General features: G+C 44.6%; 1 protein-coding gene across 3 annotated transcripts in view; it reads left to right on the top strand.

Moving 5' to 3' along the window:
- Positions 1-25,081, top strand: part of ABCG1 (ATP-binding cassette, sub-family G (WHITE), member 1) — a 92,471-nt gene that overhangs the window by 39,419 nt on the left and 27,971 nt on the right. For all 3 annotated transcript variants that reach the window (XM_006870828.1, XM_006870827.1, XM_006870829.1), the window contains exon 3: positions 23,721-23,838. In XM_006870828.1, coding sequence (XP_006870890.1) covers positions 23,721-23,838 — 118 coding nt within the window. The remainder of the gene's footprint in view (positions 1-23,720; positions 23,839-25,081) is intronic.

Here is a 25,081-nt window from a genome sequence, read left to right as displayed (position 1 = left end):
CTGCTTGGGGGCCACCCAAAGTTCTTTGTACTTACAATTATGCTTGCGCTAGGTTATTTTATCTGTTTGTTTTTGCCATGCTTTTTCTTTCTAAGTTTGAATTTGGAATTGGGAACACAGTAATTTAATATTAGGACAGTGATCATGGCTTTCATCTAATAGGCCCAGATTCCTCACTTGTCCACATAGGAATATTGTAAACATTGACAAACCAAATCAGTTTGTAAAGCCTGAGAATACAGGAGAGGTGCAGAATGTGAGCTGCCTGTTAAGTGTTGTATTCAAGTCTAGGTGACTCAGTGGGAGGATTCACACCTTCCATGTGGGGACCCATGTTCTATTCTAAGCCAGTGTAGCTCATGTGCAGCTTCCAGCTGCCCGTCAGTAGAGGCTTATATGTTGCTATGGTACTGAACTGGTTTTAGCAGAGCTTCCAGAGACTAAGAGGGATGAGGAAGAAAGGCCTGGCAGATGCTTAAAATCAATCATTGAAAAATAACAGATTCACAGCTGAAAAGGGGAGAGCACAGTTTTGTTCCACTGTGCATGGGGTTACAATGAGTCAGGCCAACCCCATGGCAACTAACAACAACCTGACTGATGGGGCAACTGAGCTACATTTCTTTTTGGTGTTTGAGAATCTCACTCAGGCCTTTTGGAGGGCTTGTTGTACTGTGATCTCTCCTTAGCAGAGAGTGACTCTGATGTCATTCCTCTTTGAAATATGTGGCGAGACAAACCTCCATCATGGAATATCTGCATAGAAGAATGAAGGGGTAACCCCAGGCACAGGGACTGTGGTTTAGGGGTGACCCATTGTAAGGTTTACAGCGAACTCTCCCCAAAGAAGCTGGTCTTTGTCCTTGGTTCCTGAGAGATGACCTCAAAAACCTTGGCATTTGCCCAGTGACTGGACTGTTTCTATGAGGGCTCCAGACTATACCTGATAATTTATGCTAATGAAGTGCCACTTGATGGGGTGAGGCTGGCCAGGTCAGAAAGACTCCCCACCACAGGATAGCAGTTCAACTTCATGAGAGGTCGACTTGAGATTCTGTTCAACCATGTGGACAATGGTGTGATCAATTCTGTCTGTGCAATGAGACTCCAGTGTAAATACTCTGGACAGAGACGCTCCTTGGGTTTTCTACCTGGTTGGTGATAGAAATTGACCAAGGATGAGGAGGGTAACTCAAAGGAATCCTTTTGGACATGGAAGCTTTCCTTTGAGAACCCCGCCCCCAGACCTCCTCATACTCACCTCTTCATTTGTATCCATTTTGCTATACTAACCCTGCAATGGTAAATATAGTATTTTCCTGAGGTTTGTGAGTCATTCTAGTGAAGTTTTAAACCTGAGGGAGGACCAGGAGCCAGCAGGTGAGAGGTAAGAGGGCCCTAGGGCACCCCGCCCCCCAGGGGGAGGGTGGTGGTAACGTGTGGCCCTGAATTTCTGGTTAACAAGTCAGAAGTAAGGGGGCCCTGGTACCCCTGACGTTTTGGCTGGAATCTTAAAGGAGTAATGGGAACACAAATTTGTAACCAACAAGTCAGAAGTCAAGGTGCGGAGGGGACACTCAACCTTGCACAGTAGGTATCTGACATCTTGGGCTAACTTGGGAGTCTAGAGGATCACCCCCTTTTTTTTTTTTTTTTTTAATCTCATGAGCTCTGATGTAGTGCTGGTGGTTAGGGTCAGAGGAAGAAGCGCTGTATATGCAGTTGGTATCAGAACAGCATTGGAATGATGCATGCATTCTCCCTTCTCTTGACCTTCCCTCCCCAATTCAGGAATGGGTGTTCAACACTTAGATTTCAATCCCACTTTGATGATGGGCTTAGGAGATGAATGGGAGGGAAGCCTTCTTCTTTCATGCTGTCCAGGCCCTGGTGGTCCTGGAGTAACGTTCTGAAACCTGAAGAGACTGCTTATTGGATGTGGCGAGGAGAAGGAGAAGAAATGTTGTACCAGGGCTGCCAACTGCCTGGCCTGTACAACACTTGGAGCTTAGCACCTTCCAAAGTGCCCACACGTGCCAGAATGTGAGAATGAGCACCTGGGCAGAGCACCTGAAATTCAGATTCCATCCTTGTTACAGCTGGGGGACACTAAGGCTGTTTCCCCCAGAGTGTGTCTGCCCTGGGTCGAGGGAAGCCACTTTGGCAGGAGATACTGTGAGTGGGCATGGGTGGTGGGGCGTGTGGTTTGAGAGGAAGAGTACAGAAGTCAGGAGTGGAAAAGACAAAGATCACATCCAAAATAACATTAGCAAGATGCAATGTCCTTGCTTTGAAGGAAAAGGCAAAGAACCCTGGATTCTCCGTGTGTATATATTAATATAAATGGATTTACCAATTGGTACATTGGGGTAAGAGGAAATAGAAGAGGTTGTGTTACTTCCTTGGGGTGCTTAAAAGGGAGACTGAGAACCATTGTGCATTGTGATTGTTCCTCATTCCTTCTTGGGTGCTGACTTGTGCATAAAACAACAATCAAAAACAGTTGTTGAGTTGACCCTGACTCATGGTGACCCTTTGTATCAGAATATAACTATGCTCCATGGGGTTTTCTCTGTCTGATTTTTTGGGGGAAGTACGTCTCTGGGTCTTTCTTCAGAGACACCTCTGGGTGAATTCAAACCACCAACCTTGCAGTGAGTAGCTGATAACGGCTCTCCAACCTATGCAAGTTGTTGTTGTTAAGTGCCGTCAAGTCAATTCTGAGGAGCGGCTGGTGAGCTTGAACCGCCAACCTTGCAGTTCAAACAAACTTGCAGCTCAGCGCATTAACCCACAGAGCCACACCAGGATTCCATGCATGTTGTTGCTGTTGTGAAGTGCCATTGAGTCGGTTCCCACCCATAGCAACCCTGTAAAGGGTTTCTGAGGAGCAGCTGGTGAGCTTGAACTGCTGACCTTACAGTTGGTGCATTAACCCACAGCACCACACCAGGACTCCATGCATGTTAGGTGCCATCAAGTCAGTTCTGACTCAAGTCTGCTTTATGTACAACAGAATGACACACTGCCTGGTCCTGAACCACCCTCACAATCATTGCTATTGTTTATGTCGTGAAGTGTTGTGGAGTCAGTTCTACCCATAGCGACCTTGTAAAGGATTTCTGGTGGGTTTGAACTGCCAACCTTGCAGTTAGTAGTCCAGTGCTTATCCTATGGTGCCAGTTAATGTTATGTTGTTGTTGTTAAGTCCTGTTGAGTAATTTCTGACTCATAGTGACCTTGTATGGGGCTTCCGAGGAAAGGCTGCTGACTTTGAACCGCCAACCTTGTGGTGCAAATGGAACTTGAGATCAGGTGCATATCCTTAAGGCATCACACCAGGACTTAACTATAAAGTCATCTCTATAGTATAGTTCAAAGCACTTTATCCCAGCAGGATGGAAAGAAGGAGCTTCTGCTTAGAGTTAGAGCAAAAGTGAAATCTTGGAGAGACAGAGGAGGTGGAAGCAGGTCAGATAGGAGGTCTGGGAGTGGTAGATGGACAGACAAATGGGCAGGGAATGCTGAACATGAAAGAGCCCAACAAATCAGGGGGAAGAGATGCTCTAAGGGGAAAAAGATGGAAGGCAAGCCTTGCTGGAGTCAGGTGACCACTTAAGCCCATTAAGCCAGTGCCTAGAAAAAACGGGTATAGAATGCTTGCCACTTTGTCTCTTATCACATTGATTTCCGGAGTGAAGTGACAGTTAAAAATTCAGTAGTAGATTTTCACAGTCTGACAAATTAAATCAGTTGTCCTACTGAAGCTGGAATGGACTTGTTTCCCAAATAGTCACTGAACTGATGGCCAATGAGGAGTGATGCATTGTTTGCAAGGTTTGAGCACACATAACTAAAATGACTGCATTTTGTGAATAGCCGTACTTCCTGTGACTTAGAAACTCTCACATGTGTTTTCAGCTTCATTCTGGTGTTATTAAACCCAGTTTTCCAGATCTGGCTCATGTTGTTACTGCCGATCAGAAAGCCCTCTTACTATTTCAGAGGTTGCATGAATGCAAGAAGAAAGGGTTTAATCAGTGAGTGCTGGCTTTGTCATATGATATGAAAAACTGAGCTTTTTGACAATAAGGGAATAAGCAGGTAGGATAAAAATGAAATGTCACTGGAAGTTATAGGGATATGGACGCTTGTCATTTTTGCTCTAGGTTGTCTTTAGGGAGAGGAGGAAGGAAGGCCTGGGAAGAAAACCAGTCTGTTCTGACCAGGAGTCTCTTTTAGCTTTAGGGCTGAAACTAATGGCTCAAGAGAAAGACAACAACAGCCACACAGACAGATAAACAGGCAGGAGAAGTGATGTCTAGATGCTGGCTTCTGGTTAGAAAACAAAATCACTGCCTTGGGTGCAGAAACTAGGACCTGCTATCAATGAGTTATCAAATCTCATTGGCATGATATTTAGAGATCACCAGGCAGTCTGGTTGGTACTGTTGACATAATTTAAATAATGGGAAGGATATTTAATTACATTTGCTGGATTTAGAAGCCTGTGAAAAAGACCAGTTCTGATTTTTGATGTATAAAAATACTGCAGCGATAGAAAATCTCTTCACGTCTGACAGGCAGATGTAAACGACGTTTGTGTATTTATTTGTACCTGTACGGGGCAGCACTCCACAGACTCTGAGGTGATGAACTGGTCAGCCCATTGTGCCTGATGTGCACATGTGAACATAGTGTGCATATGCACGTGAAGGAACATGGAGTGCGCATGTGTATATATGGTGTATGTATGAATGCATGTAGTATGTGTGTACCTGGTTTGTTGCACATGGACTTGTATATATGCGTCTAGCATGTGCAAATGCTATGAATGTGTGTACATAGGATGTGTGTGGGTGCAGCTAGGTGTGCAGTTGTGTGTAAATGCATGTGCATGTGTGTGCACATGGCATGTGTGTATGTGATGTGTGTGCCTTCTATGGGTGTGTGTGTGTACATGGCATATGTGTGCATGTGTTTGTACATGATGTGGGTATGTGCCCATGAACAGGCAGGTTTTCATTATTTGAGCACTCTTCCAGGCGTAAATTACAGAAGCAACACAAGCAATTTAAAATGAAAGTGAGAATTTAATCTATGAGTTTTTCTATTCTCCACTTAGGGCTGAAGTGTTTTTCTAGATATCGTGGAGTGACTTCCTGAGAGTAGATAGTTTGTCTCTGTTTGTTTCATCTGTATTTGTTTGTCAAGCCTTGTGTCATCGAGGGCTCTTCCATGTGCTCCTGAATGCTATGTCACAGAACAGCTACTTCTGAATTGACCTTTTCCTTCTTAACTGATGAATGCATGCTCTGGCTGAGTGTAGAAAGCATCTGGGGCAGGATTCATAATGTCGTTTTTAGACAGGTGTGCAGCTTTGTTGTCTGCCCATCTCCCTGCCTGCTCCGGAGTGAGGCCCCTGGGACCTGACTGGTCTGCTGTTGAGAGGAGTAGAGTCTGGGAGCCAGGAGTCTCTGGTGTGGACTTAGGTGTGGCCACTTCCTCCCTACATGGCTCTGGGAGAGCCACTCAGCCTCTCCAGCCCTAGGCCCCTCCTCTGAAACATGAACATGATATTGCCTTTCTCTTACAACTGTTGTGATTATTAAGGAGATTAAATTAGTACATAAGACTTCCTGGGTGGTGCAAACAGTTCACGTACGCAGCTACTAAGGAAAAGTTTGATGGTTTCATTTCATCCAGAGGTGCCTCAGAAGAACCACCTGGTGGTACTTCAAAAAAGTCATCCATTGATAGTCCTCTGGAGCATAGTTCTGTTGAGACACAGAGGGGTCGTCATGAGTAAGAGTTGACGTCATGAGTAAGCAACTGGTTGATAAATGAACACGTATTTTCCTTAGGTGTCGATGAGTTTCGTTCTGACTCAGCAGCACTGTGTACAACAGCACGATTGTTCTTTCCTCACAGTCTTTGAGATCTTTGAGACCATTATTGCAAACACTCTGTCCGTCCATCTCACGGAAGGTCTTCCTCTTTTTTGCTGACCCTCCACTTTACCAAGCACAATGTCCTTCTCCGGGCACTGGTCCTTCCTGATAACATGTCCCAAGTAACAGGAACAACTCAAGATCCAGTTGGTCAACTAGGACAGCTTCTGACCAAGACAGCTCTTAGCTATTTCTTGACAGTGCTAGTTGGCAGGCCACCTACTCTGGCAAGTATTACCGCTCTTTTGAGTTCACTGACAAATGCCTGGAGGTACTCTACTCCACTACCAAGCCTTCTGCGCACACCTGCTATGTGGCCTGGGAAGACCACATGGTCATCTTGTGCTGTCTCCAGTGCCACAGCTGTATGTCTCTCCTGGTTCTAGGAGGTTCTTAATCTAGTGATCCTGGGTCCAAAGGACATGCTCCACTGTAGGTTCTTCTTTTTGGTAGTGAGGTCCCCCTCACTGTCTTTGGGATCAGCTCTTACAAGCCTAGCAGGAGGACAAAACTGACCAATCCCCTTGCTCAGCCACAGCCACCTAGTTTATATGGTAATTGGCCAGTCCTTGCAAGCGTTTATATATATATATATATATATCTTATTTGTATAGTAGACTGTCCAATCCCTTTGCAAGATTATGGCCTTGCAGATCATCTTGGCAGAACTATAACTCCAGGACCAGAAAGGCTGTATATATAAAGATAAACCTCACCATTAATTAAGCATGTCCTGTGAAGGGACTTACGGAGTTCTGGTAGTGTAGTGGTTATGAATTGGGCTGCTAACCTCAAGATCGGCAGTTCAAAACTACCAGCTCTACGGTACTTAACAACAACATGAACGGAACCAACTCTACGGTACTTAACAACAACATGAACGACTTATAAAAGTTAGTGGGAACACTGAATTAAAAAATAGTGGAATTTTTCCATGAACATTTTGAAGTTCCCTCGTATGTTCCCTGGTTCCTTGAGTGACACAAGCCATTTGTGCTTGACAACTAACCTAAAGATTAGCAGTTTGAACCCACTACAGGTGATCTGCTTCTGTAAAGATCATAGCCAAGAAAACCCAATGGAATATTCTCCTCAGATACAAATGGGGTCTCCATGGATCAGAATCAATTAGACAACAGTGGGCTTGAGCTTTGGGTGTTTTTTGTGTTGCCAGGCTCATACACATTATCGCACTTTGTTTTTACAAATACCCTTAAGGATCTTTATTGTTTATTCCTACTACCAGCTGAGAGGAAGGAGCTCTGGTAGCGTAGTGGTTACGAATCAGGCTGCAAACCGCAAGGTTAGCAGTTCGAAACTACCAGCTGTTCTGTGGGAGAAAGATGAGGCTTTCTGATCCCGTAAAGATTTACAGCCTCAGAAACCCTGTACAGGGTCGCTATGAGTCAGAACCAACTCCACGGCACACAGCCACCAGCTGAGAGAAGTCCTGGTGTGGCACTGCGGGTTAATACGCTGGACTGCAAGGTCCATTTGAACCTGCAAGGTCGATGGTTCAGGCTCACTAACCACTCCTTGGAAACCCTATATAGGGTCTACTATGAGTCAGAACCGACTCAATGGCACTTAACAACAGCAACACCAGGTGGAAAAATGGATTTAGAAAGCTGAAGGAACTTGCCCAAGGTCACACAGCTAATTAGAAGCAGAACTTAGAGTCCTGATTTGGAACCTTGTGTTCCCAATCAAATCCCCTGGGTCACACCGTGAACTAATTCCATCAGAATTGTTTGTGAGCTCTCCTTAGGTGATTCCAATGTATAGGCCAGGTTGGGAACCACTGAGTTAGAGGCTGTTTGGATCAGCATCTGGTCTGAGTTACCACTTCTTGTTGCTTACCAGTGCTGTTATTAAAAAGGTGTTATTGTTGTTGTTGGAGTCCTGGTGTGGTGCTGTAGGATCAGCACTGAACTGCTAATCACAAGGTTGGTGGTTCAAACCTACTGTCTGCTCCTTGAAAACTCTATACAGGGTTGCTATGAGTCAGAACTGACTCAATGGCACTTAACAACAACATTGTTGTTGGCGGCCATCAAGTTGGCCTTTGATTCATGCTGACCCCATGCATAATGCGATGAAATGTGCCCTGGTCCTATGCCATCCCTGTGATTGGTTGTGGATCGGACTATTGTGATCCACAGGGCTTTCATTGGCTGAGTTTTGTAAGTAGAGGGCCAGGCTTTTCGTCCTGGTCTTTCTAACTTTGGAAGCTGCATTGAAACCTGTTCAGCACAATTGTTGTTAAGTGCCATTGAGTTGGTTGTGATTCATAAGAACCCTGTGTCCGGTTTCTGAGGAGCAGCTGGTGGGTTTGAAAGAGCTGTTAGGAATGATACACATACATCCTGGGCAGGGTGTGTAATTGGAGTCCCTTTGTTGGGACTGGCTTACCTTCTTCCCTAAGTGCTCCTGTCCCAAAGGCATGTTACTGAAACAACTGTAGAAGGGATGGGCTGGGGATGGTCTTTTGGGAAGGGATATGATGATAGGTCCAAACTGACCAGCTTCTTAATTTTGGCCATGCCCCCTATTGCTCACCATGAGTGGAATACTCCAGAAACTGAAATGGTCTTAAATTAGTGACAAAATACTTGAGGAGCCTCTGAAGAATGCCACACACTATAAGATGTGATTAAACTGGCCACTGAAATGAATATAGTTCAGAGTAATCTCCAGCCACCAAGGTGGAAAAGGCATTTTTCATGTCCAGAGTGAGGCTTACTGAAGGTGGGTCATGTAGACTTGGGACTAAGCCAGGCTCAATGAAATCTGATTAAAAGTGGAGGCCTTTGGCATGCCCAAGGGATAGGTACACATTGGGTGGTGATGTGAACAATCAGAACATGAATTGCTATCACATGAATGACAGAGGCTGCCCCTCCAGAGCTGAAGATGCCCAGCTCTTCCTTCTCTTTGCCATCATGCCACTGATTTGTCCTCTTTTCCTAAGCATGGAGACGGATCTGAAGAATCTCTGTGCTGCGCAGAGCAGACAATCTTCTGGGTGCTATGCTTTTTTGCATCCGGTGACCTTGACATTAATTTCCCCTGGGAAGGTAGGAATATTTAACTGCATTTCTATTATGTCGCAAAGAAAACAAAAGTGTCAATAAAATGCAATTCCAGGTCATGGTAGGATCACTGATGTTTGTGGTACAAGAGATGACCTATTGGAATTTGGCTAACTCCTGCCTGGCAGAACTAGAAAATTCCTAGCAGTAGTGTAGTGGTTACAAATCGGGCTGCGACCGCAAAGTCAGCAGTTCGAAACTACTGGGTGCTCTGCGGGAGAAAGATGAGGCTTTCTACTCCCGTAAAGATCTACAGCCTCAAAAACCCTGGCTATGAGTCAGAGCCGACTCAATGGCAGTTAACAACAACTACAAGAATTCTTTAAAGCTGTTGAGCAAAAGTTTTACTATAAAAAAAAAATATTTAAGGAGACATCCATTTAAAAGTAGTCAATGAATGATCTGTGTTTATGACCTAACTCTTTATAATTTGCTTGGAATTCTTCCGTTTCTTCATATTTGCCATTGATTAGAAACAACTGGAAAATATTTATTTGGAATGGAAGACCAACTTCAGATGGAGGGGAAGATTGTGTGTCAAGCTCTGCATGAGAGTAAATGTGGGTCTGGTTTCAGTCATCGTAAGCTTTGCATATGCTGAGGTAATTTTCTGTCTCTGACCTCTACATCAGGGCCCCCTTGGAGATTCAGTAAGAACTTGGGCATTAGCCCTTTGACTATCTCGCAAATACAACTCACCGGAGCCACATATCACTAGTGAATTTTGGTGTTGAGAGGGGCTCTGGAGAAAAGACTTCTATAATGAAGAAGTTGCAGCTCCAGTGGGTAAAAGGTCTGTCTGTGGCCTCAGCTGGGATTCAGCTCCGGGGCTGCTGCCGACTCCCACTCACCGCCTTGCTTTCTTTCCCTGTTCCATCAGCCTCACTTGGAAACTCAGAGGCCATTTTTCTTTCCACATTTAAGAACACAGATCTAAATCTGCTTCTTTAACCTCATTATAAAACTTGGACACGGGGGATGTGTCCTAAACAGGTTTTGTGCCTCTGTGACAAGAAAGTTGGAGAATCTCACTGGGTCAGAGTAGGACTCTAGAGAAAGTTGCAAGATGGCAGCTCTGGCCTATTCCAGGGCAACATTGGGCTTCCTTGCTCAGAATAATGAGCTGCCCATAGAACCTCTCCCTGGGAAGGTTTGCTGGCTAACAGCATAACTTTTATGGAATGTTCATATAGGAGAAAGGGAAATGGATCCTTCAAGAAGACATAGGAAGGCAACACTGAGTTGACTGTGAGAATAGGAGCTCCGAGCTGCACCTATGGGTTCGGGTTGGCTGTTGAGATCACCTGCTTGTGGGCACCATGCTCAGAGTCAGGAGCTTATCCCCAGAGTCTTGGGTGGCCCCATTGGCCAGGTGAAACAAATGTCTTTTGATGTCTTGCTTTCATTGCTGTTAGTTGCCATCAAGTTGGCTCTGACTCCTGGTGTTCCCATATCCTGTGCCATCCTCACAGTCATTGGTATGTTGGAGTCTGTTAGTGTGGCCATTGTGGACTTTTGAGTGACTTCCAATCTAGGGTGCTCATCTTCCAGCACAGTACTGAACAATATTCCTTTGTGTGAGGCATACATAGCATTTTCATTGGCTGATTTTTTTGTAAGTTGATTTCCAGGTCATTCATCCTAGTCCATCTTAGTCAAGAAGCTCTTCTGGAAACTGCTCAGCATCATAACAACACACAACCTTCCACTGTCTATGGCGGCACATGACGTACATTGGCCAGGAATCGAACCCTGATCTCCTGTATGAAAGGCAAGAATTCTACCATTGAGCTGCCACTTGCCCTCGGTTGTGCTGTTATAGATAGATACTAAATGGCTTCATTCAACCACCATTATTCTGCTGCTGCGTGTTGCTGTGAAGCAAGCTGATCATTTAGAAACTGCTGGTGCTGTGGAGGTTAGGGAGCAAGGGGGTGACCACAGTGTCTGTAAGAAGGAGGTGCAGGCATTACTTTCTCTTCTTGTGTGATTAGCTTACATGCTCCCCACCCACACCCCGTTCATCAACCATGGGGATCTGTGGGTTCTGTGAGCCCAGGATAGAAAAAGCACATATTGTTGGGATCCCCAGTTCTGTGCACATAGATCTTTATTGAAAGAATTAGTGTGCTTAAGAAAGAGGGGGTTGGTGTTAATATCTTGCTAAAGATCGGCTTAGCCCTGTTAGGTACATGTTCAGTTAGTACGTATTTCCAGGCATTGTGTCAGCTTGTGGTAACAGCAGAAGCCCAGTGCCACCTTCAGGGAGCACACTCCATGAGAGTACAGAGGAGTGTGCCCAGCTGCAATTACAGGGAGAAGCCCTGCCTGGTATCTGTAGGGTGGGATGTGCACGGCTGGAGGGGGTAGGCAGAAGCTACCTGCCTCTGAAGGTCTACCTCTGAGCATAGAGAATCCAGGTGAGTCCTTGGTGAGCACAGGCCCTGCCAACACCCTGAATTCATACTTGTAGCTTCCACAGAGAGACAATAATCTTCTGTTCTCATAGCCACCCAGTGTGTGGTATTTTGCTATGGTGGCCCTACAAAACGAATCCAGAAAGGAGAGGCAGAAATTACATGCCCATCCCCAAAAAAGAAGAACCACTTGGTCACTAATTTGAGGCTGCCTCGTTTACAAGGAGGAGAGGAAGCAGGGATGTTCATGAGTGACTTCCTGGGGCAACAGCTTGCACATTAAGAGATGGCACAGGAAGCTGGTCAGCAGAATTGAGACTGCTTTCTCATTGCCCCTCTTGGTTCCTGTTGTCATCCTCCCCTAGCCCACAGGTGCCAAGGAGCCAGAACATGTCCATCATCAGGAAGAACAAAATAAAGGAACCTTCCAGAAACTGGAAAAGTACCCAGAAAGTTAACGCCTACTCTGTCAGCTGTAAAATGCCTGATCGTCCTCACAATGCTGTCCTTTTGCGCCTCATTTCTCCTGTCCTGGTTCACCTCTTCCAGCATGGATTCTTAACAACCATCTTTATTGGGAGAATGAGTGGGGCACACCCACATAACCAGCCTCAGGTAGTTCACGGAACCTCAGCATGTTGTGAACAAGGATTCTCTCAGTTACCCGAGGCAGTCACAACAAAAAAATAACTCAAGTGGGTGGCTTTAAAGACCAGATATGTATTGGCTCACTGTTCAGGAGGCCGGAAGTCCAAATTCAGGCCATGGCTTGAGGAGGAGGACCTTCTTTGTCTATTTCAGCTTCTAGTACCTGTCAGCAATCTTTGGCATTCCTTTGTTCACATGGCTTGTTCCTTGACTTCCTCTGTGTTTGTGTCTCTGTGTCTGGTCTGTTCTTTTTATAAGACCCCTGAGAAGGGATTAAGGAGCCTTGGTGTTTCAGTGGTTAAGTGCTCAGCTGTTAACTGATATGTCAGTGGTTCAAATCCCCCAATTGCTCCTTGGGAAAAAGATGTGTCAGTGTGCTCCCATAAAGAAACTCTATGGGGCGTTTATGTCCTATCCTACAGTGTGGACTGCAAAGGGTTTGGCTTTGGTCTTTCAGAAGGACTTTGGACCTACCCTATGCCAGCTGGAGCCCATTAATTAACAAAGCAGAAGAAAAGCCCTATTTCAAACAAGGTCGTATTCATAGGTACAAGTATTAGGACTTCCTCATTTCTTTTTGGGGACACAATTCAATTAATAACAAGGAGGCATTTGCTAAGGTAAATTCAGATATTCTTGTGTGACCAGGTATGCAGGAAGTTTTTTTTAAAAAAAATTTTTTGCAGTTAGAAAGCCTATTGCAGGGGTGTGTCATGATAGGAGAGGGATCATTAGAAGTTGTACAATTTGTGCATTATGGTCTCCGTGTGAGAGAAAAATTTCTTGTTGAGAAGACAGAAGGACAGTGTGTAAGACTCAGCCTTGGACTGCCTTGGTTGGTGGGTACAGGGGAATCTGCCAGGTGGGTGAGAGGGGAACAGCCCAGACCTGGGGAAGGACATATCTTGGGGAAGTTCCTCCCACCCTCTCTTTACCGAAGATCTGAGCTTCTCTCACCTATTGGGATCTCATTTGTAATAAGACACACCTCTTTGCAATTATGCCTAGAAGGGGAATAATTATGTCTGGCCTAGCTCCCTCTGAAAGCATTTGGTGTCGTGCACAAAACAAGGATTGTATAACACTTTATGGTCCCTGCCTACAGAGCTCTATAAATGTAGTGTGCCTTTTTGTCTCATTGTTTATAAACAATGATTTTTATGGCCCCCTTGAAGCCCTGGAAGATCAGAGCAACACCAGTGTGGCATTAGGCTTTTGATCAGCCACAAACAGGACCCTGTATTTTGGGGATGCGGCCCACTTCCCCCACCACAGCCAAGCTCAGCATGGACATCTGGGAAATGAAACTCAGAAATTGCTTGAGAAGCAGCAGCCCCTTTGGAAACCACAGCTTGTTATATGAAACCCAAGTCACTGTGAGTGAGTCTGGCTGTGTTTTAAGGGTCTTATTAGTTTGTTCAGGTAAACCTGGTCAACGGTCTGATGGTCCTCAAGGGATTCCATCACCAGGCCCCATTCTGTTGTCAATTACTTGGAAACATCTGATCCAATCCTACTCTGTGGCCTGGCTGCCCACAGTGGCAGGAAGCATGACATGCTTTCATAACAAATTGCTCTAGAAAGTGCCCACATAGGCTGGAGGATGTAAATTTCTAGAGATTGTAGCCAGTGAGACAGGACTTGAGTCTTCCTCAAACTATAGAAGAACTTCCCAATACCCTGCCCCACTTGCCCCCACTCCCCCCACCAAAAACCCCCCACAATTACTGGGGAATGTTTCATAGGATGAAAAAGAAATTGAAGGATAGGGACGACTGGATGAGTTAAGAACTCTTTTGACGAACATAGAGATTCTCAAAGTCTTAGCCTCCAAAATGTTGCTCCTTAACAGCTCTCAGAACTGCCCTGCCCACCATCCAGGTGATTGTTGTTATTCAGTGCTATCAAGTTGATTCCCACTCAATGCAACCCTGTATAGGGTTTATTAGGAACAGCTGTTGGGTTTGAGCCACTGACCTTGTGGTTAACAGTCCAGTGCTTATCCTACAGTGCCTCACCAGGAGGTACCCTCAAATTGGTGACCAAGTGGTTCTTCTTTTGCGGGGAAGGGCATGTGATTTCTTCCCATTTTTTTCTAGACTTGTTTTGTAGGACCACCATAGCAAAATACCACACATTGTGTGGCTATGAGAACAGAAGATTATTGTCTCTGTGTGGAAGCTACAAGTATGAATTCAGGGTGTTGGCAGGGCCCTGTGCTCACCGAGGACTCTAAAGGAAGGTTCTTTGCTGCCTCTCCCAGCTTCCGGTAGCTTCTTGGCTTGCGGTTACATCATCATATGGCTGGAATTGCCCTGTGTGTGTCTCCACAGCTTCTCTTTTATAAGGACACCGTTCAGATGGAGTCAGTACCTACTTTACTCCAGTATGACCCCTTGTTAATACATAACACAGGCAAAGCTCTGATTTCCAAAGAGGAGGACATCCACACGTACTGCAACATGGCCACCATGGTTGACCCTACTGGCATTTGAAATACCAGTGGCATAGTCTCTAGCATCACAGCAACATGCAGGCCACTATAGTATGACTACCTGGTGGATGGGTGGTGGTGGTGGTTGTTGTTAAGTGCCGTCGAGTTGGTTCCGACCCCTAGCGACCCTTTATAGGGTTTCCCAGGAGCCAGCTGGTGAGCTTGAACCACCGACCTTGCGGTTCAAATGGCTTTGCATTAACCCACAGTGCCACACCAGGACTCCAGATGAGTGGTTGTTGTTGTTATGTGCCGTGGAGTTGGTTCCGATTCATAGTGACCCTGTCAGGGTTTCCAAGGCTGTAAATCTTTATGGGAGCAGAAAGCCTCATCTTTTGCCCATGGAATAGCTGGTAGTTTCGAACTGCTGACTCTGAGGTTTGCAGCCTGATTCATAACTACTGCGCTACCAGGGCTCCTTCCAGATGGGTTGTTTGTTGTTGTTAGGTGCCATCGAGTCCGTACCGACCCATAGTGACCCTATGCACAGCAGAACGAAACACTGCCCAATCCTGGGCCAACTTGACTATTGTTGCCACACTTGAGTCCATCGATGCTGCCACTTGGCCATTCCATCTTGGGGAGTGTCTTCCTCTTTTTCTCTGACCCTCCACCTTATCAAACATGATATCCTTCTCCGGCGACGGCTCCCACCTGACAATATGTCCGAAGTATGAGAGACGAAGTTTGGCCATCTTGGCCTCCAAGGAGCACTCTGGCTGCACTTCTTCTGAAATGGATCTATTGATAGTGTAGCTTATATAGCATATGTAAACAGTACATTTCCTTTCTCCATGGAGTCCTGAAATACTGCACGTCCTGGTCAAGAATCATCTCACCCCATGAGTTGCTGAGTGGAGGGGTTGTCATTCATTCTGGTGGAAGAGGTCACAACAGGCAAACAGAAACTTATGGCATTGATTATTGGGGAACAGTTTTGTATCAAATGTGGGCTACTTGAATTTTTCCAGGAGTGTAAGTGTTGTCTTGATTTCCAAAGGAGGGAAATAGCTTCTTTTTCTTTGTTTGGGCAAACATTTATTCTTCTGACTAGAAATCATCACCAAAAGAATTCTTAAGAGTCAAAGCAATCACTTACTAAAATGACAGGAAGTGGGTGGAGGGGCTTCTAGGTGGGTGTGTTTCTCTATCTGGACACAGGTTACACGGTTTTGTTCTATGTGTGAATGTTCAGAGAGCTTAGCTGCACACTTACGCTGTGTGTTCTTTTCTCTTTCTATTCTACATTTTTATAAAAATTGCATTGAGGTTTCACCAAAAGAGTAAAAAAGGAGCCAACAGACTGGGAAAAAATTTGTGCAATCACTTATCAGACAAGGGACTAAACACTAAAATTTATAGAAAATTACAACACATCTTACAAGAAACAGACAAACAACCCAATTAAGAAATGGGCACAGGGCATGAACAGATACTTCATCAAAGAAGACATTCAGGCAGCCAACAAACATGAAGAAATGTTCACAGTCATTAGCCATTGTTGTAAAGTCCTGTTGGGTCGGTTCTGATTCATAGCGACCCTGTATAGCATTTCTGAGGAACATCTGGTGGGTTTGAACTGCCAACCTTGTGTTTTGCAGTCCAGTGCTGATCCTACAACACCACACCATTAATCGTTGTTGTTGTTGGTAAGTGCAGTCGAGTCAATTGTGACCCATAGCGACCCTGAATAGGGTTTCCAAGGAGCAGCTGGTGAGCTTGAACCATTGACCTTGCATTAAGGAGATGCAACTCAACAATGAACTATCATCTCATACCAGCATTAATAGCAAAGTTAAAAACAACAATAACAACAAGAACACAACAAATGCTGATGAGAGTGTGGAGAGATTGGGATCCTCCTACATTGCTGGTGAGACTGTAAAATGGTTCAACCATTGTGGTAAACAGTATGGTGTTTCTCCAGAAAGTTGAAAATAGAAACACTGTATGGTATGAATCGACTCAACAGCATTTAACAACAGCAACAACAATATATCCACAAGAAATAGAAGCCATGATATGAGTAGATGTATTCATACCAATGTTCATAGCAGCACTATTCACAATAGCAAACAGATGGAGACAGCCTAAGTGTCCATCATTGGAAGAATGGATAAACAAACTTTGGTATGTGCACACAACGGAATACTGTGCAACATTGAAGAATAATGATGACTCTGCAAAATACCTCATAACATGGATGAACCTGGAGTACATTATGTTGAGTGAAATTAGTAAATCAAAAAAGTACAAATACTGTATGAGACCACCATTGTAGAAACTCAAGAAAAGGTTTTCATCTGAAAAGAAACATTCTTTGATGGCTACTAGGGGTGGGTGGGAAGGGAGAGCAATTCACTGGCTAGAAGGTAGGGATATGTTAACTCAGGTGACAGGTGATAGCAGGAGCAATATATAAGAAGAGGGAGATTGGCAGAAGAATGATGAAGATAGATGAAGACACATTGAGGTATGCAAGGGCTAAAGGGGACAGAGGAGATTGTGTTATATGCACAACCTTGGAACAGCAGTGTTCTGTGTGTAGATACAGGACAGAGACATAGGTTGAATGAGTTTGGGTGGAAGAGTAGGATATATACATACATACATACATACATACATACATACATACATACACACACACACATACATACAAGGAGCTCTGGTAGCATAGTGGTATGAACTGCTGACCTTGAGGCTGGTAGCCTGACTCATAACCACTATATTATCAGAGCTCCTATAGACTTATATATCCCACAAATATATACGTTTGAAAGAGGATATTCATACAAGGGTAGCCTCGGAGGAAGTGGGACAACTGTTGTTTGGAGGGGATTGCAATCATTGAGATGAAACCAAGTGTATGACTTGTTGAATATGAAACTGATGATCTCATCTGTAAACCTTCACTCAAGTCACAATAAAAAGTTTTTTGTTTTTTTAAAAATTATATTTAAATGTGATCCCACTCAAACATGCACACTTTGATTGCTGTTATGTAAGTATTTACTAGTGATTTCTGTGCCATCCACTCGGGACTGGATTTATGCTTACATATCGAAAAGTATCCATGGCCCCTTTTTAGATGCAATGCCCAGAAGTCAGTCCATTCTGTGGTTGGACCTTACTGGCAACCAGGCAGTAAGACCTTTAGGGGCCACGTCAGCATTTCTTAGTGGCCCAGTGTGTTCTAAGGGCTTCCCCAGTGGACAGTGGGTGTTACTTATGCAAAGCACTAACCTTCTGTTCTTTAACTACATAATCATACCAATCACTTTAGGTGGCACGTGCAGTAGGATAAGCACTGAACTGCTAACCACAAGGTTGGCCCTTCAAATCTACCAGCTGCTCTCTGGGAGAAAATGAAGTTGTCTGCTCCCTTAAAGATTTAGTCTTGGAAGCCCTATATAGGGTTTCTGGGAATCAAATTGACTTAGTGGTTTTGGAGGGGATCTTTTTGGTTATATGCCAAGAAATTTGGACGCCAGCTACCTGGTAAAGTGACTGAAAGGGATAAATATTTATGCCATTTCAAAGAAAGGTGACCCAACAGAATGCAGAAATGATTAGGCAGTATCATTGATGTCAAATGCAAGTAAAATTATTGTGAACGTAATTTTCAAATGTTTGCAGTAGTGCATTACCAGAAAACTGCCTGAAATTTAAGCTGGATTCAGAAGAGAACATGGAACTAGGGATATCTGCTGATAGCAGATGAATCTTGGCGGAAAGCAGAGAACATCAGGACAATGTCAGCCTATGTTTCAGTGACTGTACAAAGGCATTTGGTGATGTGGGTCATAACAGATTATGAATAACATTGCGAAGAATGAGTATTCTAGAACATTTCAATACATAAGACCAAGAGACACATCTTTCCTGATTTTAAAACAGAGCAAGTTGATAATAATTTAAAGTCAAAAAGGTGGGCCTCCGGCTTGTGATGCACACAATCTTTCACCATACTTATTCACTCTCTATGTTGAACAAATAATCTGATAAAATGGACTACATGAAGAATGACATGGCAGATGACAAAACCTTGCTTGCCAAAAGCAAAGAGGACTATGTTGATGAAGATCCAAGTCTACAGCCTTCAATATTGATGATTAGAGACAACAATGATGAAGATTGAAGACTACAGCCTTCGATATGGATTACATCTGAACATAAAATAAAAATCCTCACAACTGGACCAAGAAGCAATATCATGATCACAGGAAAAACTATCGAAGTTGTCAAAGATTTAATTTTACTTGGATCCACAATCAACACTTGTGGAAGCAGCAGTCAAGAAATCAAACAACGTATCGCATTGTGCAAATCTGCTGCAAATGACCAGTCCAAGGAGATCAGACTTGGTAAAGTAGTGAAAAAAAAGAAGACACCCAAGGAGATGATTGACACAGTGGTGACAACAATGGGCGCAAACATAGGACTCATTGTGAGGCTGGCGCAGGACTTGGCAGTGTTTCATCCTGTTGTACGTAGAATTGCTATGAGTCAGAGATGACTTGATGGCACCTAACAACAACAACAACAACAACAATGTGCCAAGCACAGTTCTAGGCGAAGGAACATGGTGATTAAGAAGATAGTCCTGGATATCCCATTGCTGAGCTGGCACCTGGAGCTCAGGCCCATGGCGTGGACCCCAGACTTACCTCTGGTTCTGGGTGCTCCTTTTCTCTTGTTTCTTTCCGTTTTCCAGGGGATGTAATTAGCACATCCTGCCTAACCAAACTTACAACTTTAAAAAATCTTTTTGATTAACCACACTGGGTTCATGTCTACTAAAAAGGCATTAAACTGTACCATTACTTCTTAGCAGGCACAGTGCAGAGGGACCATAGCAATTGATAAAACCATCTGAGTTAGTTCAGGGAAGGGGGAACATAGCAGTGATTTAAATGGAACATCCTTCCTCCTTCCACCCAGGACTGCAGAGGCACCCTGGATGGTCTGGCTGTTGGCTATAAAGGCAGAACACTGGCATCCTGCTTCTCAGGGGATCTGTTGTTATCTGGGAGCTCACTATCTCCACCTTAGAAAAGTGGAGCACATGCATGTGTGTAAACAAGCGTGGACAAGAGTGTGAAGGCAGGCATACTTGCCGGGAAATAGGCTGAGTAGACCTCATTGGCAGGAAAGTAGGGCAGGGAGTGCCTTCATTATTATATTTTTCTATAAGAGGAACAAAACATGGGATTCTATAGAGCATGAATGCATTACATAAATATAGATATATGTGTTTGTGGAGACACACAAAATCAGCCTATAACAGAAAAACCTCTAAGTAGTTTTATCTCTTCTCTCCACATCTGACTGGGGCCTACCTTCTAAATACCCACCATCTTCACTGGGGCTGACACTGCTGTCCAGGAGTCGGGCAAATCAATGTTTACTTGACTGCTGTTTCCAATACCATGCTAAGCATTTTTCAGTCTCTACTGTGTGTGTGAAGGAGCTCTGGTAACATAGTGGTTATGAATCGGGCTGCGTCAGCAGTTCGAAACTACCAGCTGTTCCATGGAAGAAAGATGAGGCTTTCTGCTCCTGTAAAGATTTACAGCCTCGGAAACCCTGTAAAGGGTTGCTATGAATCGGAACTGACTCCACGGCACATAACAACAACTGTGTGTGTGTGTAGCTTTTTAAAGGAAAGCAGGTTTCTAGCTTTAGAGGTTCCAGCCCTTGTGTTTTCTTCATTGTGGGGCCTCCTCTACACGGATCTTACACACACAGAGAACCCAGGCCCCACAGCACCTTATGGGGCACTCCCTGCTCTCCTTCATAGTGAGTCTTCCACCTTCTCAGGCTAAGTAAGTGCTCACTGGTACCCCACTCCAGCGCTGAGTTTCACATGCGTAGCTCCAGATTCCAGTGTGGTGGTCCAGATAGCAAACAGCCCTCCTCCGTTCTGCCCTTCCCCCTGCTCCCACCCCACATCTTGATCCTTTTGCCATGGAATACCAGTCCTATGAGCTTCTTCTAGTCCAGTCTGTTATCTGGTGCCCGGGGGCTAGAACCAGTTTATATCACAGAGGAGAACCATGCCCTTAAGTGTGACTGTGTCTGAGAAGTGTCCATGGGAAAGAAAGAACCTTCCAGAACCCCAAGTTGGTGTGAGGAGGCTACCCTCAGGGGCTTCATGACCCCGGTATGTAGACTATGCTTGGGGCCCAAGGGCTCAGTTGTCACTTCAGCCACCTTCTGTGTCTTCAGGCAACTCTGGTGATGGGGTCAGCCTGGGGTCATCTTTGAACTTCCAGAGAGAACAGCTCATGAAAGGATTTGCTCGGGAGTAACCTGGCTCTGATTGAGTCGGCAGTGGGCCCATAATGAGTAGCGCCTGGAGTATTATGCTCCCTTGGTGATGTCATACAGGCTCTCAGGAGGCCGGAGTCCCCAACATGCCTGCTCCCAAGGCCCAGAGCTCCATCAGAAGGAGACTGCCCTGCTGGGGGAGCATGGCAGTATTAAGGAATGGCCTCTGCTACCTATGAGTCTCGTGTCTGTCTGTCTGTTGAGGGCAGACACAGTCCTGGATGGATGGAGGACTTGGGGGCTCTCAGTCCTGTCCTCTGGACTAGTTTTCTTTGGCTCACTCATGTCTTCTCATGTCCTGTGTTTGGTAACCTCTGGCATCCACATCCTGCCCCAGGAATCAGATTCATTTGCAGTTTGGAGTTTCTCCCCTAGACTGATCTTCATTGTCTCCACTGCCTCTTGCCCCTCTGCACCACTCTCTCCACCCTCCCCTGGGTAGCAATCGCTCTCAGTAATGAGTCTGAATCTCAGAGAGCCAGCTTCCTGCTTTTTGCTTCCGCTTGTCTCTGCTTCACTTAAACAAGGCCTCAGGGACTCCCTGTCCAAATTAAGGAGGCACTTGGTGACAGCTTGGAATGTCCAGGTGTCCCCATCTGTGGAAGGGAGGATGACAGGTAGAGAACTCCTCAGATCCTAGGCCAGTGTCAGGGAGGGGCCAACTATTGATTAGGGAGAAAGTCTAAACTAAAGGAATTTGTAAAGTAGCCTGATAATCTCTTTTCCTGTTAGATCCCTTTGAACATTATGTCTGGGAACTTAAATGTTATATTCACATGATTCTTGATCACCCAGGGATACTTTTTGATATGATGCTGCATTGAGAGATGTTTCTTAATTAGGAGTCCTTATCTTTGAATCAAACTGATTGCCATCTAGTTGACTCTGACTCACGGTGAAGCTCTGTGTGTCAGAGGAGAACTGTGCTCCATGGCATTTTCAGTGGTAGAGTTTCAGGAAGTAGATTGCCTGGCATTTTTTTCTGAGGTGGACTCAAGTCTCTAACCTTTTGGGGAGCAGCCAAATGTGTTAACCATTTTCACAATTCAGGGACTCTTCTATACCTACTTTGTTTCCATTTGATTCTTTATTGCACATTTAAACAGTTTACTTGGGAAAGATAATAACTGGCTTTCCTTTTGTGGGGGGATGTGACCTTTTTTTTTTTTTTCTTTTACAATGTTCTAAAATGGAGACTTGGCAGAAATCCCAAAGCAATTTGATGTGGCTAAATGATAAAACTCTTTTAGGAATATGTTTGCAATGTATGTATTTGCCACGGTAGGGGAAGCAGTGAGCTGGGCAGTGGTAGGCTGTGGGGCTAGGACCCCCTCATACTGGCTGCTGGGCCTTGTAAAGACACCCAGCCTTTCTGGGTAGCCATTGTTGTTAGTTACCATTGGGTCAGCTCTGAGAATTGGTGACCTTATATACAAGGGAACAACATGTTGCCCAATCCTGCACCAACTTCATGATTGTTGGTATGTTGAAGACTCTTGTGGCCAGTGTATATTCCAATCTTGAGGGCTCACCTACCAGCACTGTATCAGACATGGTTCTGTTGTATTCCATTGACTCAATTTTGGATGTAGAAGCTTCACTGAAATCTGGCCTCCGTAGGTGACCCTGCTGGTGTTTGATATATGGGTGGCATAGCTTCCAGCAGCACAGCAACATACAAACCACCACAATGCAACAAACTGATAGATGACTGGACAGTCACGCCTTCATTCCAAATGGGCATGGTAGAGCCCTTGCCCATTCAAAAATATATGCAAAAATGCTCTGCAAACTCTCAACCATTATGTGTGTAACTCCTGCAGTTAGCAGCCCAATGAGTAACCCACTACACACTCTTCTTCATTTATGGATTATCTCTTGATCTGACATTTCACATTTGCAATAATAGTAAAAAAAATCTATTTCTATTACCTTAAAGCCAGGTAAGGATTCATGTGTTTTTAAATGAGAGAGTGCCTTCCTTTGGAACCCCAAGTCATCAGTCTTTCTCATCCCACCCTTCTTCCCAGTCTTGGATGCAAATAAAATTAAAACAGAGAGAGAAAAAAAGGAGGCCACTGGGGTCTCAGGCATTATCCAGTTCTCATTCTAACTGGCCTCTCTGAATCCTGGCCAGGCCCACAAGCTGGTGGTGGAGTTAGCTGCCACTTCAGGTTCACAGTCCATGAGAAGGCTGCAAAGGGGGACAGTCAGGATTCATGACAGTCACTTGACTGCAGACCCTAAGGTCCACCGTTTGCATGCTTGGGAGTGCTGGCATCAGCCGGTGGTCCCCTGTAGGTGGACATTTCCTTGGAGACCAAGAACTTCACTTGGGCCCTGGTAGGGCAGGTCTCCGCCTGTCTGCAAATCCTGACCCCATCAGTTCTGCCTGTGCTTTGGAATGGCACAGAGCTCTGATGCAGGGGAGGGAGCAGCCCTGCAGCCCACCTCTGAAATTACTCTGGGAGCCTAAGGAGCTTTTGGGCTTAGAAGTTTCCCTTAAGGTCAACTTTTTGCATAACAATCTGGCCTTTGGGATCTAACTGTGTTGATAAGTGAGGAGTGGGTGTATTGTCATTATAATTCATGAAATGCAATTAAGAAAGTACATAAAGACATTTTTAAAAGCTATATGTGTAGTCTATTTTCTTATCTACTAACCAGCATTCTAAAATGTGGCATGGGAAATACTGCCTTATGCCACAGATCTGCAGTCAAGTATACAGGCGTTAGATAAAGTGAATCCTGTGATTGTTGCAAAATTGGAATGATTTGCTTTTTATAGGATACAAGACCCTTCTGAAGGGAATTTCTGGAAAATTCAACAGTGGTGAACTGGTGGCCATCATGGGCCCTTCTGGGGCTGGAAAATCTACGCTCATGAACATTCTGGCTGGATACAGGTGAGCAAACTGACAGGAAAGCAAGGTTCTTGCTCAGCTGTGTTGGCTGGGAGGGACAGTGAAGCTACCTCAATCTGTCCCTTGGGAGTGTTTTTGTTGTCTATAGGAGATAACTTCTTAGGGTTCACTATGGCTCTAGCACAGCAAGAGGTGCAATTTGTATCTTCAAGGAGCTGTGAGATCTGTGATGGAAACAGCCCAGGGAAGAGAATAACACTGAATGTGTTGCAAGGTTGTTGTTGATTACTGTAGTTGAGTCAGCTCTGATTCAGAGCGACCTTATGTTATTTAGAACAGAATGAAACACTGCCAGGTCCTGTATCATCTTTATGGTTGTTGATAAGTTTGCTGCATGATGGCTGGAGAAGGAGTGCTTTCTTCAGAACAGATGGAGGGTGCTGCCCTGTGGGAGCTCAGTAGCCTTTGGCCAGGTCTTTCTTATGGGACCAGAAGAAGTAGGAAGGCCAAGGTTGAGGAGAAGAGATTCTAAGAGAACAAGTATTAATGAAGGTTGAAGAACAAGACAGAGTGTTTTCAGAAGAGAATAAGGAGACCTGTTGACCCAGAGTTCCTGAACCTGTTGCCTCTAATGATGTTAGTTGTTTAGTGTTTGGGAAACCACGCTGTCCAATGTAATGCCCAATGTGATTTGTTGTGAGTGGTTAGAAAACAATCTATAGAAGTGTTAAAAAAATAAACAAACATAAAAACATGACCCAAAGAAGAAGACAACTCTCTTGTGCCAGCTCTTTTAAGTTATTATGATTTATCATTGGTATCTTTAGCAAATAGTATACAATAATTAGAAATTTACTGGAAAAAGAAAAAAAGGCAACTATCACCCGTTTCCTTGGTGGTTGTTGTTAAATGCCTTTGAGTTGGTTACGACTTATAGCTACCCTGTAAAAGGTTTCCAGAGAGTTTGGTGGGTTTGAACTTGCTAACCTAGGACTTTTAAATTAGTTCATAATGCTAGAAATTAGGATTTAGAAAAAAACAAAAGCAAAACACTTCACTTAAGGCAATTTACTTCCTGTTGCCTACACCTCTAAAAGTTAAAGTCAAGTTCCCACTACCCAGGCTCGAGAGAATGCATAGGAGAGTAGAGTATTTTCTGAGGAGCAGCGTTTTCCAGTACATGGCCAGAGCCACGGGGCCACCTAAATTGTGCTTGAGTATCCAGCACTCCAGACAGTAGTCTAGGGATAATTGGCCCTTGCCTGCCTGGTACCCAGCGGCAAGC

This window comes from Chrysochloris asiatica, unplaced genomic scaffold (assembly GCF_000296735.1).
Source record: "Chrysochloris asiatica unplaced genomic scaffold, ChrAsi1.0 scaffold00154, whole genome shotgun sequence".
NCBI classification, from domain to species: Eukaryota; Metazoa; Chordata; class Mammalia; order Afrosoricida; family Chrysochloridae; genus Chrysochloris; species Chrysochloris asiatica.
This window is presented reverse-complemented; position numbering and strand designations above follow the sequence as displayed.